The sequence below is a fragment of the Heptranchias perlo genome, chromosome 32, assembly GCF_035084215.1.
Source record: "Heptranchias perlo isolate sHepPer1 chromosome 32, sHepPer1.hap1, whole genome shotgun sequence".
Taxonomy (NCBI): Eukaryota; Metazoa; Chordata; class Chondrichthyes; order Hexanchiformes; family Hexanchidae; genus Heptranchias; species Heptranchias perlo.
The window spans coordinates 3,348,876-3,365,859 of NC_090356.1; the positions used below are offsets into that span (position 1 = coordinate 3,348,876).

A 16,984-nucleotide genomic window follows, 5' to 3' on the forward strand; every position below is an offset into this window, starting at 1 on the left:
TCTTAAATGAGGAGAGGTAGAGAGATTTAGGGAGGGAATTACAGAGTTTAGGGCCTAGGCAGCTGAAGGCACGGCCGCCAATGGTGGGGTGAGGGGAACGGGGGGAGCGCAAGAGGCCGGAATTGGAGGAGCGCAGAGATCTCGGAGGGTTGTAGGGCTGGAGGAGGGTTACAGAGATAGGGATGGACGAGGCCATGGAGGGATTTGAAAACAAGGATGAGAATTTTAAAATCGAGGCATTGCCAGACTGGGAGCCGATGTAGGTCAGCGAGCACAGGGGGTGATGGGTGAACGGGATACGACTGTCTCCTCAGTGAGGTCACACCTTCCAACCTGCGGAACTTCTAACAGGGAGGAAACTGAGCTGAATCCCAAAAGTGGGAGGTGCAGACAGATTGGTCGGTGGGTCGGGGCGGGGGGGGGCTCAGGGGCTGTTTCAGGCCTCTGAGAGCTTTGGGTTGTCACAAACCTTCTATTTATTCTGTAATGAGCTCAGTACATTTTTAAAAAAGTGTTCAGAAGTGAGGCGAGTCGGGGGATCTGTGTGCAGAATTTCAGCTCTCTCCTTTTTACTGCTCCGCAGCAACTGATGGAGAGGCTGCAGAAGATAGTTAAACTCCCCCACCGTTTGAGACCGACACAGAGCAGCAAGGTAAGATCAGAGCAGCCAGCTCGGAACACTGGTAATCGCACCTTATTCTTACATTTTCTTTACGCAGCGAGTTGTTCTGATCTGGAATGCGCTGCCTGAAAGGGCGGTGGAAGCAGATTCAATAATAACTTTCAAAAGGGAATTGGATAAATACTTGAAGGTAAAAAATTTGCAGGGCTATGGGGAAAGAGCAGGGGAGTGGGACTAATTGGATAGCTCTTTCAAAGAGCTGGCACAGGCACGATGGGCCAAATGGCCTCCTCCTTTGCTCTACCTACTATGATATACTGTTGAAAAAGGCAAACGGTTAAAGGTTAAACTGTGGTCATTTCATTTTCCAGATTAACACGGAGTACAGGCCGGAGTTTGCACGGTGTCTGGAACCCTTGCTCTTCCTGAACCATCGGCATTCGGGCTCGGTGACTGGAGGTGGCCTAGGAACTGGAATTAACAATGGAAACGGAATGTAAGCTGCCCTACAGACACCGCGATTAACAGGACATTGATCAACAACAACAGCTTGTATTAATATAGAGCTTTTACGCAGTAAAACGTCCCAAGGCGCTTCACAGGAGCGATTATCAAACAAAATTTGACACCGAGCCACATAAGGAGATATTAGGACAGATGACCATAAGCTTAAAGGTGGAGAGGTTTAGGGAGGGAATTCCAGAGCTTGGGGCCAAGAGTGCTAAAGGCACGGCCGCCAATGGTGGAGTGATGAAAATTGGGGACAAGAGGCCAGAATTGGAGGAGCACAGAGATCTCGGAGGGTTGTAGGGCTGGAGGAGGTTACAGAGATAGGGAGCGGCGAGGCCTGGAGGGATTTGAAAACAAGGGTGAGAATCAAAGATTCACTGATAGGTTTTGGTTCCGTGGCCACTGGTGGCCCTCTGGTACCTCATCCAAGTGCCCCTACATCGTGTTTGGGTCAATTCAACTGCACCCAGCCCAGTGCTAACCCCAGATCTGGGGGTGTTTGATGAGGCTATTCGGCTTCTTCACAAACAGTTCATCCAAATTAGCCCATTTCAGTGCCTCTGCTTCAGTTCCCACTCCCTCACACAATATACTTAAAGGGAAAAGTCTTCAGCTTCACTCAACTGGCTTATAACATTTGTACAGCCTGATAACACATTGCCAGTCATCAATTGTATTGAATGTATCCAGGACATATTCCTGTAAATTTTCTGAGAATGATACCCTGGTACCAGCACTTTTATTGTCCGTCTGTGCGGATCATCTTATTCTGATAACATATATCTGCCCTCCCTCCTTACTAGTTTGCTGCTGATTCAGGCACCCTGTAGTTATTTTTAGAAACAGAGGCAAAAGAGAAACGGCCCATCTATGAAACTGAAAGGGTCAGACCAGTACAGGTGTGAATGGTCTCACCGGTTTGTAGCTGAGATTTTGTTTACGCAGGGGTCCCTATCCCAAACAATGAGGGTCCAGCAAACATCTGCAATTCACCCAGATGTATGTTGTAGTATGTTGAGGCCCACGGCTGTGGTGCAAAATAGCATTTCCACGTGTACACGTGGACAAGCGTGAATTTCAGTGTGCAAAATGCAGTCTGTACTTGACTAGCGTGCAGCTGCATTCTATCAGCTAACAGGTGGTGGGTGGATAATCAGAATACATGGAATAGTTTTATTTCCAGGCTGTCACTGCCAAATCTGACAGTTCTTGGAAATGTAGATATGGAACAGCAGAGAGCTCTAGTGCTGCGTGGTCCATGGGGGCTGGGAATGGCCACACATTCCAAACTGCAGCAAGCCCATCTCAATCCTTGTCTTTTGTACTTTTCCCAATCTTTGCCTTGTTCCTCTCCTGGCTTGCACCAGGGTACGGTTCCATACTGCAAGCTGTCATTCAGTACCTCACTGCGAGTGAACCATCTCACTATCTGGACTCACGTGAAGAATGAGCACTCGGGGTGAAGTTCTGAATGGCATGTGGTGATGCCCCCAACAATCAACCATCCAACTCACTATCTAGACTCACATGAAGAATGATGGCTGAGAGTTGGGGGGGGCATCATCACATTCTTGGTCCTCAACTGTGTGATTTCCAGGGGTTTCTGGTTAGCAATCAGGAAATTTTGGCTAATTTAATTTTTTCCCTCCAACTAGTTAAGGGGTGCTGAGACCAATTGTGGCTCCCCAACTCCCTCCCCCCACCACCCACACACCCGTGCTCTTCCATCCACCGACTGACCTCCACCCACGTGCCCCCCCCCACCTCACCCCTCAAATGCATTCGGGCTTTTGGGTGTCAGCTGTGGCTCAATGGGTAACACTCTCACCTCTGAGTCTAAAAATTGTGGGTTCAAGCCCCACTCTGGAGACTTGAGCACACAATCCAGGCTAATACTCCCAGTGTAGTACTGAGGGAGCGCTGCACTGTCGGAGGTGCTGCCTTTCAGATGAGATGTTAAACTGAGGCCCCGTCTGCCCTCTCGGGTGGACGTAAAAGATCCCATGGCCACTATTTCGAAGAAGAGCAGGGGAGTTCTCCTGGTATCCTGGCCAATATTTATCCCTCAACCAACATCACCAAAACAGACCTTGCTGTGTGCAAATTGGCTGCCCAGTCTCCTACATTGCAACAATGAATACACATCAAAAGTACTTCATTGGCTGTAAAGTGCTTTAGGAGATCATGAAAGGCGCTATATAAATGCAAGTTGTTTCGTTTTTTCGGCTGTACAATGTTTGTACCTTGCCTTTAGATGCGAAAATACCACAGGTTGTTCAGGGGGATGAACGGCCTCAGGCAGCAATGCCTCGCCCTTTGATTCGTGTACAGTTAACCTCACACTATGACAGCCAAGCCTTCACCTGCCTTTTATAGTCAGTGTGGTGGTGCGGGCTGTGCTGGGCGGATTAACACGTTATCTGCTCTTCGCTCAACGATGACGTGATTCGCAGTAATTTTTCCACATAAATCTTTGTGCCGTTTTCAGCACTGGGTTGCTCCTGGGAGTGATTGACAGGCGTCTCCAGTGGCAGTCGAGGCCTCAGGAGCAAGGTCTTGCCTGCTGCCACTATTTTTATCAGAATTTCAGGGAACTCTCTAGGACACGATTCACTGGGATTGTTTATATTTAGTCTTGTTGATGTCAGTATGTGGCCCTAACAAAGTGAAATAGTTACACAGGGACTCAGACAGAGGGGAACATCAAGGAGACCGGGGGTTTGGAGCAGGCAAGATAGTTGCAAGGGATTTCAAAGCAGAATTCTGTGTTGCCGGGCAGCCTGGAGACAGTTCCTTCACAGGTAAGTTGCTGATTATTAATTTGCGAGTTAATTCATTACAGACTCTCATCCTTGATGCTGCAATGGGTTATAACCTCTTCTGCACATCCCTTACTCCCGGGCACATCCTTTACTGCCAGTTTAATAAGAGACAGAGTAACTCCTCGATTAGATTCCAGTCTGTATTTCACTCCCGGGTATCTGTTATTCTATATATAAACCCCCCGAACCCCTCGATTAGATTCCAGTCTGTAACTCACTCCCGGGTATCTGTTATTCTATATATAAACCCCCCGAACCCCTCGATTAGATTCCAGCCTGTAAATCACTCCCAGGTATCTGTTATTCTATATATAAACCCCCCGAACCCCCCGATTAGATTCCTGTCTGTAATTCACGCCCAGGTATCTGTTATTCTATATATAAACCCCCCGAACTCCTCGATTATATCCCAGCCTGTAACTCACTCCCAGGTATCTGTTATTCTATATATAAACCCCCCAAACCCCTCGATTAGATTCCAGCCTGTAACTCACTCCCGGGTATCTGTTATTCTATATATAAACCCCCCGAACCCCTCGATTAGATTCCAGCCTGTAACTCACTCCCGGGTATCTGTTATTCTACATATAAACCCCCCGAACCCCTCGATTAGATTCCAGCCTGTAACTCACTCCCGGGTATCTGTTATTCTATATATAAACCCCCCGAACCCCTCGATTAGATTCCAGCCTGTAACTCACTCCCAGGTATCCTTTGCCTGGTGTTGATTTCATAATGTGAAACTGATTTCATTATCGGTTTGCATTATTTATTAATAATTTAAAAATCTGTATTCAGAGAACACTTTTTTTCCTGCCGATCTTTATGTTCTGTCTTTAAGTCTGTTCCATGTTCTCTGTTTCTAAAAATACAGGAATTTATTGGGCACGAAGACATTTACAGTTTCCGCTTCTCAGGCATCCCTGGGCGACATGTCCTTATCAAACGGCGTGACATGCAAGCCCACATCCCATCGCTACATCAGCACCAAGGTCCTGCTGGCGGAGGGAGGCCACAGCCCTTTCATGGAGCATTGCCGGAATTACGAGAACACGTTCAGGGTAAGGGAGATGTGGAGTGAGCAGCGCCAGAGACCCAGGATCACAACAAGCCTGTAGCATCTGGGGGCGGGGGGGTGCTGGGGTTGATTTCAAAGGTGGCCATCACCTGCCGGAGTGCCTGTGGGACAGGGTATCAGTCAGGCAGCGAGAAAGAACTTGCATTTATATAGCGCCTTTCACCATCTTGGGATGTCCCAAAGTGCTTTACAGCCAATTAAGTACTTTTGAAGTGTAGTCACTGTTGTAATGTAGGAAATGCAGCATCGCATTTGCGCACAGCAAGATCCCACAAACAGCAAAGAGATAATGACCAGATAATCTGTTTGTAGAGATATTGGTTAAGAGATAAATATTGGCCAGGACACCGGGGAGAACTCCCCGTTCTTCTTCGAATCATGCCATGGGATCTTTTATGTCCACCTGAGAGGGCAGTCGAGGCCTCGGTTTAACGTCTCATCCGAAAGATGGCACCTCCGACAGTGCAGCACTCCCTCAGTGCTGCACCGGGAGTGTCAGCCTGGTTTTTGTGTGCAAGTCCCTGCAGTGGGACTTGAACTCACGACCTTCTGACTCAGAGGCGAGTGCTACCCATGAGGAAAAGAGTGGGCGCAATCCCATCACCAACTGCACCCACTACAAATCTCTCTCCTTTTTTCTTTCAAGTTGTTGCAAAGTAAATCTACGGCTCCCTTGCTGGTTCTGTACAAAAATGTAACAGCCACTTTCGAATTAAGGCATAGAGTGTAGGAAGGTCTGAGGTTTGATCCCCAGTCTGCACTGGGGCAGCTGGGGCAGCAGTATGGTTTGCTGCATTTGGTTTCAGAGCTCCGAGACTAGGGTTTGGGGGGAAAATATGATTTTTTTTTATTCGTTCATGGGATGTGGGGCGTCGCTGGCGAGGCCGGCATTTATTGCCCATCCCTAATTGCCCTTGAGAAGGTGGTGATGAGCCGCCTCCTTGAACCGCTGCAGTCCGTGTGGTGACGGTTCTCCCACAGTGCTGTTAGGAAGGGAGTTCCAGGATTTTGACCCAGCGACAATGAAGGAACGGAGATATATTTCCAAGTCGGGATGGTGTGTGACTTGGAGGGGAACGCGCAGGTGGTGTTGTTCCCATGTACCTGCTGCTCTTGTCCTTCTAGGTGGTAGAGGTCGTGGATTTGGGAGGTGCTGTCGAACAAGCCTTGGTGAGTTGCTGCAGTGCATCCTGTGGATGGTACACACTGCAGCCACTGTGCGCCGGTGGTGAAGGGAGTGAATGTTTAGGGTGGTGGATGGGGTGCCAATCAAGCGGGCTGCTTTGTCCTGGATAGTGTTGAGCTTCTTGAGTGTTGTTGGAGCTGCACTCATCCAGGCAAGTGGAGAGTATTCCATCACACTCCTGACTTGTGCCTTGTAGATGGTGGAAAGGCTTTGGGGAGTCAGGAGGTGAGTCACTCGCCGCAGAATACCCAGCCTCTGACCTGCTCTTGTAGCCACAGTATTTATATGGCTGTTCCAGTTAAGTTTCTGGTGAATGGTGACTCCCAGGATGTTGATGGTGGGGGATTCGGCGATGGTAATGCCGTTGAATGTCAAGGGGAGGTGGTTAGACTCTCTCTTGTTGGAGATGGTCATTGCCTGGCACTTGTCTTGCACGAATGTTACTTGCCATTTATGAGCCCAAGCCTGGATGTTGTCCAGGTCTTGCTGCATGCGGGCTCGGACTGCTTCATTATCTGAGGGGTTGCGAATGGAACTGAACACTGTGCAATCATCAGCGAACATCCCCATTTCTGACCTTATGATGGAAGGAAGGTCATTGATGAAGCAGCTGATGATGGTTGGGCCTAGGACACTGCCTTGAGGAACTCCTGCAGCAATGTCCTGGGGCTGAGATGATTGGCCACCAACAACCACTACCATCTTCCTTTGTGCTAGGTATGACTCCAGCCACTGGAGAGTTTTCCCCCTGATTCCCATTGACTTCAATTTTGCTAGGGCTCCTTGGTGCCACACTCGGTCAAATGCTGCCTTGATGTCAAGGGCAGTCACTCTCACCTCACCTCTGGAATTCAGCTCTTTTGTCCATGTTTGGACCAAGGCTGTAATGAGGTCTGGAGCCAAGTGGTCCTGGCGGAATCCAATCTGAGCATCGGTGAGCAGGTTATTGGTGAATAAGTGCCGCTTGATAGCACTGTCGACGACACCTTCCATCACTTTGCTGATGATTGAGAGTAGACTGATGGGGCGGTAATTGACCGGATTGGATTTGTCCTGCTTTTTGTGGACAGGACATACCTGGGCAATTTTCCACATTGTCGGGTAGATGCCAGTGTTGTATCTGTACTGGAACAGCTTGTCTAGAGGCGCAGCTAGTTCTGGAGCACAAGTCTTCAGCACTACAGCCGGGATGTTGTCGGGGCCCATAGCCTTTGCTGTATCCAGTGCACTCAGTCGTTTCTTTATATCACGTGGAGTGAATAGAATTGGCTGAAGACTGGCTTCTGTGATGGTGGGGATATCGGGTGGAGGCTGAGATGGATCATCCACTCGGCACTTCTGGCTGAAGATGGTTGCAAATGCTTCAGCCTTGTCTTTTGCACTCACGTGCTGGACTCCACCATCATTGAGGATGGGGATGTTTGCAGAGCCTCCTCCTCCTGTTAGTTGTTTAATTGTCCACCACCATTCACGACTGGATGTGGCAGGACTGCAGAGCTCTGATCTGATCTGTTGGTTGTGGAATCGCTTAGCTCTGTCTATAGCACGTTGCTTCCGCTGTTTAGCATGCATGTAGTCCTGAGTTGTAGCTTCACCAGGTTGGCACCTCATTTTTATCTCTGATCACTCCTGATCACTACCCAGTGTGTGGACGTGGGGTAGGTGTAGGATTGGGCTCAGGCTGTGATGCTGTCCATTGGCAGCTGTCCTGCCGACACTCACTGTCTGAAGAATGAGCACTTGAGTGAGGTTGCTGAGGGTCGGGGGCGTCAGGAAAATCATACTCTAGAGGGAGAGCTGGGGGCTTAAGAAATATTAGCAACTACCTGCGCCTCTCCTGTGTCTGACCGGTGATTGTCCCATTTGCCCAGACCCTGCAGACAGAGCTTCAGACGCTGAAAGACCAGGTGCAAGAGATGCACCGGGATCTGACCAAGCACCACTCGCTTATCAAGACAGACGCAATGGGCGAGATCCTACAGAAATCACTGCAGATGGACACACAGATCTCCTCCCAGTACTCCTCCGTGGAGACCATGAGGACCATGTTTGAGGAGGTAAGGCACAATCCTAATCGGTTTACCATAAGAGTTTGATTTTGGGTGATTTTTGTGCTTATCAAGGAGAGGAATGTTAGTTAGTGCTGGGGAATTGGATACTTTCCATTCAAGGACCCTGTGTCAACATCAAGCACTCCCAGGTACAGCCGGGTTAGAGGCAGAGAAAAGCTCCCGTTGCACTCTGCCAACAACGTAACTCAGCCTCAGAAGAGGACCCCCTACTGCACCAGTTAATATTTTACACTTCCCCCACCTATTGCCGCCCAGCTGTGATGAGCTAATTCAGCGCAGGCCTGGGATTAAACCTGGGACCAGGTCTGTATGGTTCAGCTACTCACTAGACAAACTCACTGAGCCAATGAGGGAATATCATTAACTATAACATCCTCTCTTAACTCCCCATTCCAGATTAGTTGCAAATATTTTTTTAAAAATGAGAGTTGATTGAGAGAATCTGTTTGGCGGCATTATCTCAATTATCAATTTGACAAAATGTCCCTGGTGGTAGAAGGTGGATTCTGAATATCCGATCAGTCCCAGAACTCGTGCTGTGTCTATTCCTTCTTGCCCAATCTCCACCCCGTCTACACAATTTAAACAAAGAGCTCTCCATTCCTCTGACTCTGGCCTCTTGCGCATCCCTCCCTCCCTTTGCCCCACCATTGGCTGCTGTACCTAGGCCTCACACTAACCCCCTCCGTCTCTCTACCTCTCTCTCCTCTTTAAAACCCACCTCTGACCAAGCTTTTGGTCACCAGTCCTAATTTCTCCTTCTTTGGCTCAGTGTACAGTTGTGGTTAAACCTCTGGGAAGCACTTTGGGGCATTTATCTAAGTTAAAGGCACTATATAAATGCAAGCTGTTATTGAACAGTATTACACATCTTTATTATACATGATGGATAAAATAATGCTCACATTTCTGCTTTGTTCCTCAGGTTTGGGAGGAAACATACCAGAGGGTTGCAAACGAGCAGGAGATTTACGAAGGTACTGACACTAGTTCTGTGCTGCACGGTCTCTTTCTCACACACACATGTTACGCATACACCTGACTGGCTGGATTTTTTTTTAGTTATTTTTTCCATTGAGGAAGATGCAGAATTCAAAGTATTTGTTGTATCAGCGCACTGTACCGGAGAACATTGAGACACAGAGTTTATGACTTCAGCCAAGTGAGAGGGGTTATCAAAAGCCCCTCCCAAAAAAATAAAATCAGAATGCCTGAGTCAGCTCACAACCCTACAAGAAACCTGGCTTGTGTGTGTGCCTTCTTGATCAGGTAGCTGGGCAGTGACTGAAAGGAGATGGGGTACAGAAAGTAAAATAACTTTTAAAAGGGGGAAGGGGGAGTGAAATATTTGTATTTTCCTGACTCGAACTGCCACGTAGTTTGCATGATCTCTTCTGCTAATAGACAAATATCCACCACCTTAAACATTCACTCCCTCCACCACCTTAAACATCCACACAGGCAGGAAAGTGGAGTTGAGGTTGAAGATCAGCCATGATCTGATTGAATGGTGGAGCAGGTTCGAGGGGCCGTTTGGCCTACTCCTGCTGCTCCTATTTCTTATGTCCTTATGTTCACTCCCTCCACCACCGGCGCACTGTGGCTGCAGTGTGTACCATCCACAGGATGCACTGCAGCAACTTGCCAAGGCTTCTTCGACAGCACCTCCCAAACCCGCGATCTCCACCACCTAGGACAAGGGCAGCAGGCGCATGGGAACAACACCACCTGCACATTCCCCTCCAAGTCACACACCATCCTGACTTGAAAATATGTCTGCCGTTCTTACATCGTCGCTGGGTCAAAATCCTGGAACTCCCTCCCTAACAGCACTGTGTGAGCAAGTTCACCACATGGACTGCAGCGGTTCAAGGCGGCGGCTCACCACCACCTTCTCAAGGGCAATTAGGGAAGAGCAATAAATGACGCCCACATCCCGAGAATGAATATAAAAAAAAACTATTTATTTCCAGTTTTCTTCCCTCCTCCCCAAAGCGTGACATTTTCTGATGACAGATCTCTATGCACTGGCAGTCGCTGATTGATACCTGAAAACAGGTAGTCTTTCGTCACGTGTGAGGCTAGTGAGTAAGTGGGAGCACCCTATCCCTAATCGTTGGTATCAGAAGCGTGAGCACTTCACTCTTAATAGTCCTGTTATCGGCGTAGGGTGAGGTTCTGGACTTATACGCCATCAGTAGGTGGGTCAATCGCTAATCATAAGTAGCGTTTTCCAGACTCATGGGTACATGCATCTCTGAATATGTGCCCCCCCCCAAATACTCCAGACAGGCATACAAGTTTTTAGTCCATGGCTCTTGTTTACCGTAAGCTCTGGGATTCCATCCCTAAACCTTTCCGCCTCGCTCTCCTCCTGTAAGTCACTCTTTAAAACCTATCTCTATGACCAAGCTTTTGGTCACCTATCCTAATATCGCCTTATGTGGCTCGGTGTCAAATCTTGTCTGATTACACTCCTGTGAAGTGCCTTGGGACATTTTACTACATTAAAGGTGATATATAAATGCAAGTTGTTGTTGTTTATAACTGATTAGACAATCTGTACCTTCACCGAGCACTCTAACAGCAGCCAGTGTACTGTATTTGTCAAATATTTCAGCTGATTGTATAGTACACATTACAGGATAGCTGCTGTAACAACAACTTGCATTTATATAGCGCCTTTAAAGTAGTAAAGTGTCCCAAGGCGCTTCACAGGAGCGATTATCAAACAAAATTTGACACCAAGCCACATAAGGAGATATTAGGACAGGTGACCAGAAGCCTGGTCAAAGAGGTAGGTTTTGAGGAGCGTCTTAAGTGAGGAGAAAGAGGGGGAGAGGTTTAGGGAGGGAATTCCAGAGCTTGGAGCCTAGGTGGCTGAAGGCACGGCCGCCAATGGTGGAGCGATTAAAATTGGGGATGCGCAAGAGGCCAGAATTGGAGGAGCGCAGAGATCTCGGGGGTTGTAGGGCTGGAGAAGGTTACAGAGATAGGGAGGGGCGAGGCCATGGAGGGATTTGAAAACAAGGATGAGATTTTTTTTTTTTTAGAATCGAGGCGTTCCTGGACTGGGAGCCAATGTGGTTCAGCTAGCACAGGGGTGATGGGAGAACAGGACTTGGTGCGAGTTATGATAAGGGCAGCGGAGTTTTGAATGAGCTCAAGTTTATAGAGGGTGGAGGATGGGAGGCTGACCAGGAGAGCATCGGAATAGTCGAGTCTAGAGGTAGCAAAAGCATGGATGAGGGTTTCAGCAGCAGATGAGCTGAGACGGGGCGGAGACGGGCGATGTTACGGAGGTGGAAGTAGGCGGTCTTGGTGATGGAGCGGATATGGGGTCGGAAGCTCATCTCAGGGTCAAATAGGACGCTGAGGTTGCGAGAAGTCTGCTCACTGCACAGTGAAATCTGTATTGAAGTGCAGCCAAATAATCACGCTGTGGAATGTGCTTTCGCGTGACTGCAAGGAAGTACAGCCAGGCTCCTTATACCGGTTCAACATTTTATTATATTTTCCAGCACAACTACACGACCTGATGTTGCTGAAGCAAGAGAACACATACCTAACGACAATCACACGCCAGATCAGCCCCTACATCCGCTCAATTGCGAAGGTGAAGGAGCGCCTGGAGCCCCGGTTAGTCATTCCCATCAATCCTACTTTCTTTCCTCCTCCAATTCTTCTCTTGATGGTTCCAACTGTTACTGGGTGGTATTACGGGCACCAGCCGCCCTCCGCTGGCCTTTCTTTATCTACAGACCACGAAGGTCAGCTGCTTTTCTACTGTGGAGGCACCGCAGCAGGGCCTTCTCCTGTCTTCTGCCGATATCCACAAACGCGGACGGTTAATTCCCAGAAGGGATCACTGGGTGATCGGAACTGGGAACCTGGACTGAGTTTGCTCTCCAGTAACCCAGGATTGGAAACTAAAAAGAAATACATTTTCTCCGTAACATTTCCACATGTCTGCGTGTTTATATTCTCATGAGCATAAACTGCCTTTTTAAAATAAAGAAACTGATTTCTGAGGGCTTTTGCGGCACTGTTAGGGAGGGGTTGTGAATGTTTGCTGATACGACTATGGTCAGTGTTCCTCTTGAACTTTCTAAGCTGAAAATCAGGTGCCTTACAAACTCTAACTCCCTGCGTTCCTCGTACACCGTCTCCCACCCTAACTCCCTGCGTTCCTCGTACACCGTCTCCCACCCTAACTCCCTGCGTTCCTCGCACACCGTCTCCCACCCTAACTCCCTGCGTTCCTCGTACACCGTCTCCCACCCTAACTCCCTGCGTTCCTCGTACACCGTCTCCCACCCTAACTCCCTGCGTTCCTCGTACACCGTCTCCCACCCTAACTCCCTGCGTTCCTCGTACACCGTCTCCCACCCTAACTCCATCTTTCCCAGGATGAGTTAGAGGAGGAGATGGTGCGATAAGTCTGTAGAATTCTTTACCTTCTTCGCTCTTTCCTTCCTCCGATAATCTTCAGGTTTTCAAAACCCAAGCTTAACATCATCTAATCGCTACTTTCTGATTTACCTCATCTCTTCTTTTCAGTCTTGGTACTGTCTCACATCAAAGACCCTAAGTGATAGGAGCAGGAGTAGGCCATTCGGCCCCTCGAGCCTGCTCCGCCATTTAATGAGATCATGGCTAATCTGATTTTTACCTCAACTCCACTTTCCCGTCCTTTCCCCATATCCTTTGACTCCCTTGCTGTTCAAAAATTTGTCCAACTCAGCCTTGAATGTATTCAATGACTCAGCCTCCACAGCTTTTTGGGGTAAAGAATTCCAAAGATTCAGGACCCTCTGGGAGAAGAAATTCCTCCTCATTTCCATCTTAAATGGGCGACCCCTTATTCTGAGACTATGCCCCCTAGTTTCAGATTCCCCCATGAGGGGTAACATCCTCTCAGCATCTACCCTATCGAGTCCCCTCAGAATCTTAAAGGTCTTGGCCGTTCACCATTTTTTTTTTAAACACAGAATTTACAGAACAGAAACAGGCCATTCGGCCCAACTGGTCTCCACAGGAGCCTCCTCCCACCCTACATCATCTCACCCTATCAGCCGATTCCTTTCTCCCTTCCAGCAGAACAGTCTGTTACTTGATCTTTTGGCTTTAAGACTTTGTCCCTTTTACCGACACTCGCACTTTGCTGTGTTTTTCACAGACTGAAAGAGCCAAAGGAGGTGAAGGATGACAGAACGGATAACATGCTGAAAATTTATGATGAAAGCTCTGTCGTGACTGCGGGTGGACAGCACAGGTAGGACCTCACTCGCAAAGTTGCCATGAGCACCTCCCCAAATGGTTCATGAAATTTATCCAAGGAGTTGCTGAGCTGTACAGATCAGCAAGATCCCAAAGAAAAAAAAAACATTTTATAAAGGTTTATGCTAAAATGATTTACTAGAACGATTCCAGGGATGAGGGACTTCAGTTATGTGTCGAGACTGGAGAATCTGGGGTTGTTCTCCTTAGAGCTGGGAGGTTAAGAGGAGATTTGATAGAGGTGTTCAAAATCATGAAGGGTTTCGATAGAGTTAATAAGGAGAAACTGTTTCCATTGGCAGGAAGGTCGGTAACCAGAGGACACAGGTTTAAGGTGATTGGCAAAAGAACCAGAGGCGACACGAGGAAACTTTTTTTTTTAAGCAGGGAATTGTTATGATCTGGAATGCGCTGCCTGAAAGGGCAGTGGAAACAGATTCAATTGTAACTTTCAAAAGGGAATTGGATATATACTTAAAGGGAATTTTTTTTAAAATCAGGGCTACAGGGAAAGAGCTGGGGAGTGGGTCTCATTGGATAACTCTTTCAAAGAGCCAGCACAGGCACGATAGGCCGAATAGCTTCCTTCTGTGCTGTACCATACTACGATACTATGAAAGTCCTGCATTTATATAGCGTCTTTCATGACCTCAGGCCATCCCCAGAATTGGCCTCACAACCCCTGGGCTGGAGGGCTGCAGTAGGCAAACAAATCACCAGATTTCCTGCTCCTGATCACTAACCAGTGACTCCTGCTAGGATGCACTTGTGTTTGGTTATTGGGGGAGGAAGGGAGATGGCTTAACTGTGATGCCCACCATTGTTGAGTAGCCTGCTGCCATTCGATGTTTATCTGCTCACACCTGAAGAACGGCTACTTGGGCAAGATACTGGCAGCTGGCTTTCAGCAGAGAAAGGGAGGAAACCGGGAGAAAAGAAAAGAGTAACATTTTGATTCCCTTGTAGGAATGACCTCACGTGCATGATTGAAGACAAAGAGAAACTGATTGACAACAAGGACAAAGTAATTGACAACAGAACTCTGAACATTCTGTCTGAGGATTCGGACATGAAATCCAAGGAATTGTACCGGGCGACAAAACACAAGAGCGGATTGGAGAGCCCCGACAGGAAGGAGCTCACCTCATAGCACAGGAGCATGAGAGACCAGCCTCCTCCACTGAACTGTGACAGCCCTCAGAATGTAAATACAATATGTTGACTTTCCCACCGTTTTGATGGTGTTCCCCATTTGATATCCGCAATCCCAAGTCTAGTTCACAAATAATCCATATTTAAAAGTAGAATATTAGATACCTTTGGATAAGAACATACATATTTGGTTCCATTGTCTTTTAGCAGGGACTTAATCCCAAGTGACAAAGTCAGTTTGCTCTTTATGTTACTGTTTGCTCGTGTTCTGGTCATCCTCATGTTTTAAGCTGTTTCTTATCTCTCCATTCACATCACTTTGTGCTTACTTATTTCAACAAAGGCCTGAATTGCTATGAATGTTTTTTCCTGCAAAGAGTGACACTGACATAACGAAGGACTGGTAATTCTGTGTAGAACTCAAAGCCTAGGAATTTAAAAAAAATATATATATCTCAGCCTCCTCCCTTGCTGGGTACAGTTCCACAGGCACGCTCCAGTACCTTGTACATGTGACTACGCTTCACCTGTGAGCCCAGAATGTAAAACCCCGATTTTAACCTAACTCGCTCTCATTGGGCGGGTTAGGTTAAAAATCGGGGCTTAAGTGTCTGCAGAGTATTCAGTCGTAAAAGGACAGCACAGCAGAGTCTTATCCTGTCCTCACCTAGTATCCTAACACACACACACATTTTGCCTCAGGGGTTGGTGGATAGTGATCAGGAGTGAGAATGCTGGCTGATTTTTCCCTCCGCAACAGGGAGGTGCTGAGATGGAGGTGGTTCCCCCAATACTGCTCCCCGCTGAGGTAAACAAATCTATTATATAATTAAATGTTTTGCATCTAATGTGCATATCCAGTGTGAGTAAAAAGTCTCACACTTACAAATGTCACACGTGCAAAGTGCAGGACACCCTTGCAGTTGATTGGCTAAAACATCATTCGTCAAAAAGAAACAAGTCACTGATTAGTGAATCTTACCGACTGCCTCAAATGTTACTGAACAAGTAGAACTGCAGATGGGAAAACTACCAATCAATAAGGAGCAAGCAAAATCGAGCAATGAAGAATTAACGAATCAGCAAAAAATAAAATGATGAATAAAAAGAAAAAACTCCAAATGCTGGAAATCTGAAATAAAAACAGAAAAGTGCTGGAAAAGTTCAGTGGGTCAGTCAGCACCTGAAAGGAAAAAAGACAAGTTAATGTTTCCAGTGTATACCTGAGTGAGTTCTGATGAAGGGTACACACACCCCCAAAACATTAACCCCTTTTTTTCCCGACTGACCTGCTGTGTACTTCCAGCATTATCTATTTTTATTGCCAGTAAAAGTAAACAGCAAAGAAAGTTACCAGTAAACAGTTAGTAAGGAGAAGGGGAAACCAATGAAATCGATCAAAAATGCTTTCTCAGAAGCTGAAGGGTAAAGTACTAAAAATAAAGTTTCCATCATTAAAAACACATAAAAATGACAACATTCACAACCAAAATCATTAAACTTAGACAGAGTTGCCTTTGCTGTGTTTGAAATCTCTGCAACATTTCCCTCCTGCTTCTCTCTCTGGAACCTGGATTCTGCTACATTCCTGATGCCTGCATAGTTCTAGCAGCTAAATTAGGTCGTGGATTATAATTCCCAGAAAGTACCAGTGTGATTCAGTGCATGTAACTCTGGTGGATAATGCCCAGAATGAAGCTTTAGGCTGACACCTTCTGGCATATGTTGGGTAGCTGGGCTTAGAAGCAAGAAGTTGTGATATAAGCTTTGTGAATTACCACTGTCAATCATGTAAAACAAACTGATGCTTTAAAGACGCTGCCTGATTTTACGATTGGACAATTTTTATTTTTTCACAAGCCTTCTGATTGAAAATCTCAGAAGTTGCCATCACAGTTGTGTGCCCCTGGCAGTATCAAACAGGCAAGCCCTATAATAAAGCAGAACTAGCAGGCAGTGATTAGCCTACTAACATAAATCCTGCCTGGGGTCTTGTGCAGCAATATGGCTGGTAACTGTAATGGAGATTGTGCAGAACTGGATAGACTGCACTCGATGTTCTTTACGGCTGTGGTTTGAGAATTGGAGTCCGTTGTAAAGTTACCAGAAGGAAAACCGTAACAGACCCTTACTTCTCTTGGGTCCGGATTCAACATTCTATTTTCTTCCCACCAGCTAGGAATGGGACCATGCTAAACGTTACAACCCCACACCAGCCCCAGTCTCCGCCCTGCACCCCTCCACCCCCCCCCCCCCCCATGA

At 47.3% G+C, this 16,984-nt stretch overlaps 1 protein-coding gene across 1 annotated transcript in view; it reads left to right on the top strand.

The window, feature by feature from the left end:
- rnf207b (ring finger protein 207b) overlaps nucleotides 1-16,553 on the top strand; it is a 36,156-nt gene extending 19,603 nt beyond the window's left edge. Inside the window, exons 10-17 of the mRNA XM_067970214.1 lie at nucleotides 584-652; nucleotides 994-1,118; nucleotides 4,829-5,015; nucleotides 8,090-8,275; nucleotides 9,216-9,267; nucleotides 11,812-11,929; nucleotides 13,470-13,565; nucleotides 14,537-16,553. Of these exons, the coding sequence (XP_067826315.1) occupies nucleotides 584-652; nucleotides 994-1,118; nucleotides 4,829-5,015; nucleotides 8,090-8,275; nucleotides 9,216-9,267; nucleotides 11,812-11,929; nucleotides 13,470-13,565; nucleotides 14,537-14,720 (1,017 nt within the window). The 3' untranslated portion in view covers nucleotides 14,721-16,553. The remainder of the gene's footprint in view (nucleotides 1-583; nucleotides 653-993; nucleotides 1,119-4,828; nucleotides 5,016-8,089; nucleotides 8,276-9,215; nucleotides 9,268-11,811; nucleotides 11,930-13,469; nucleotides 13,566-14,536) is intronic.
- Nucleotides 16,554-16,984: the final 431 nt, after the last annotated feature.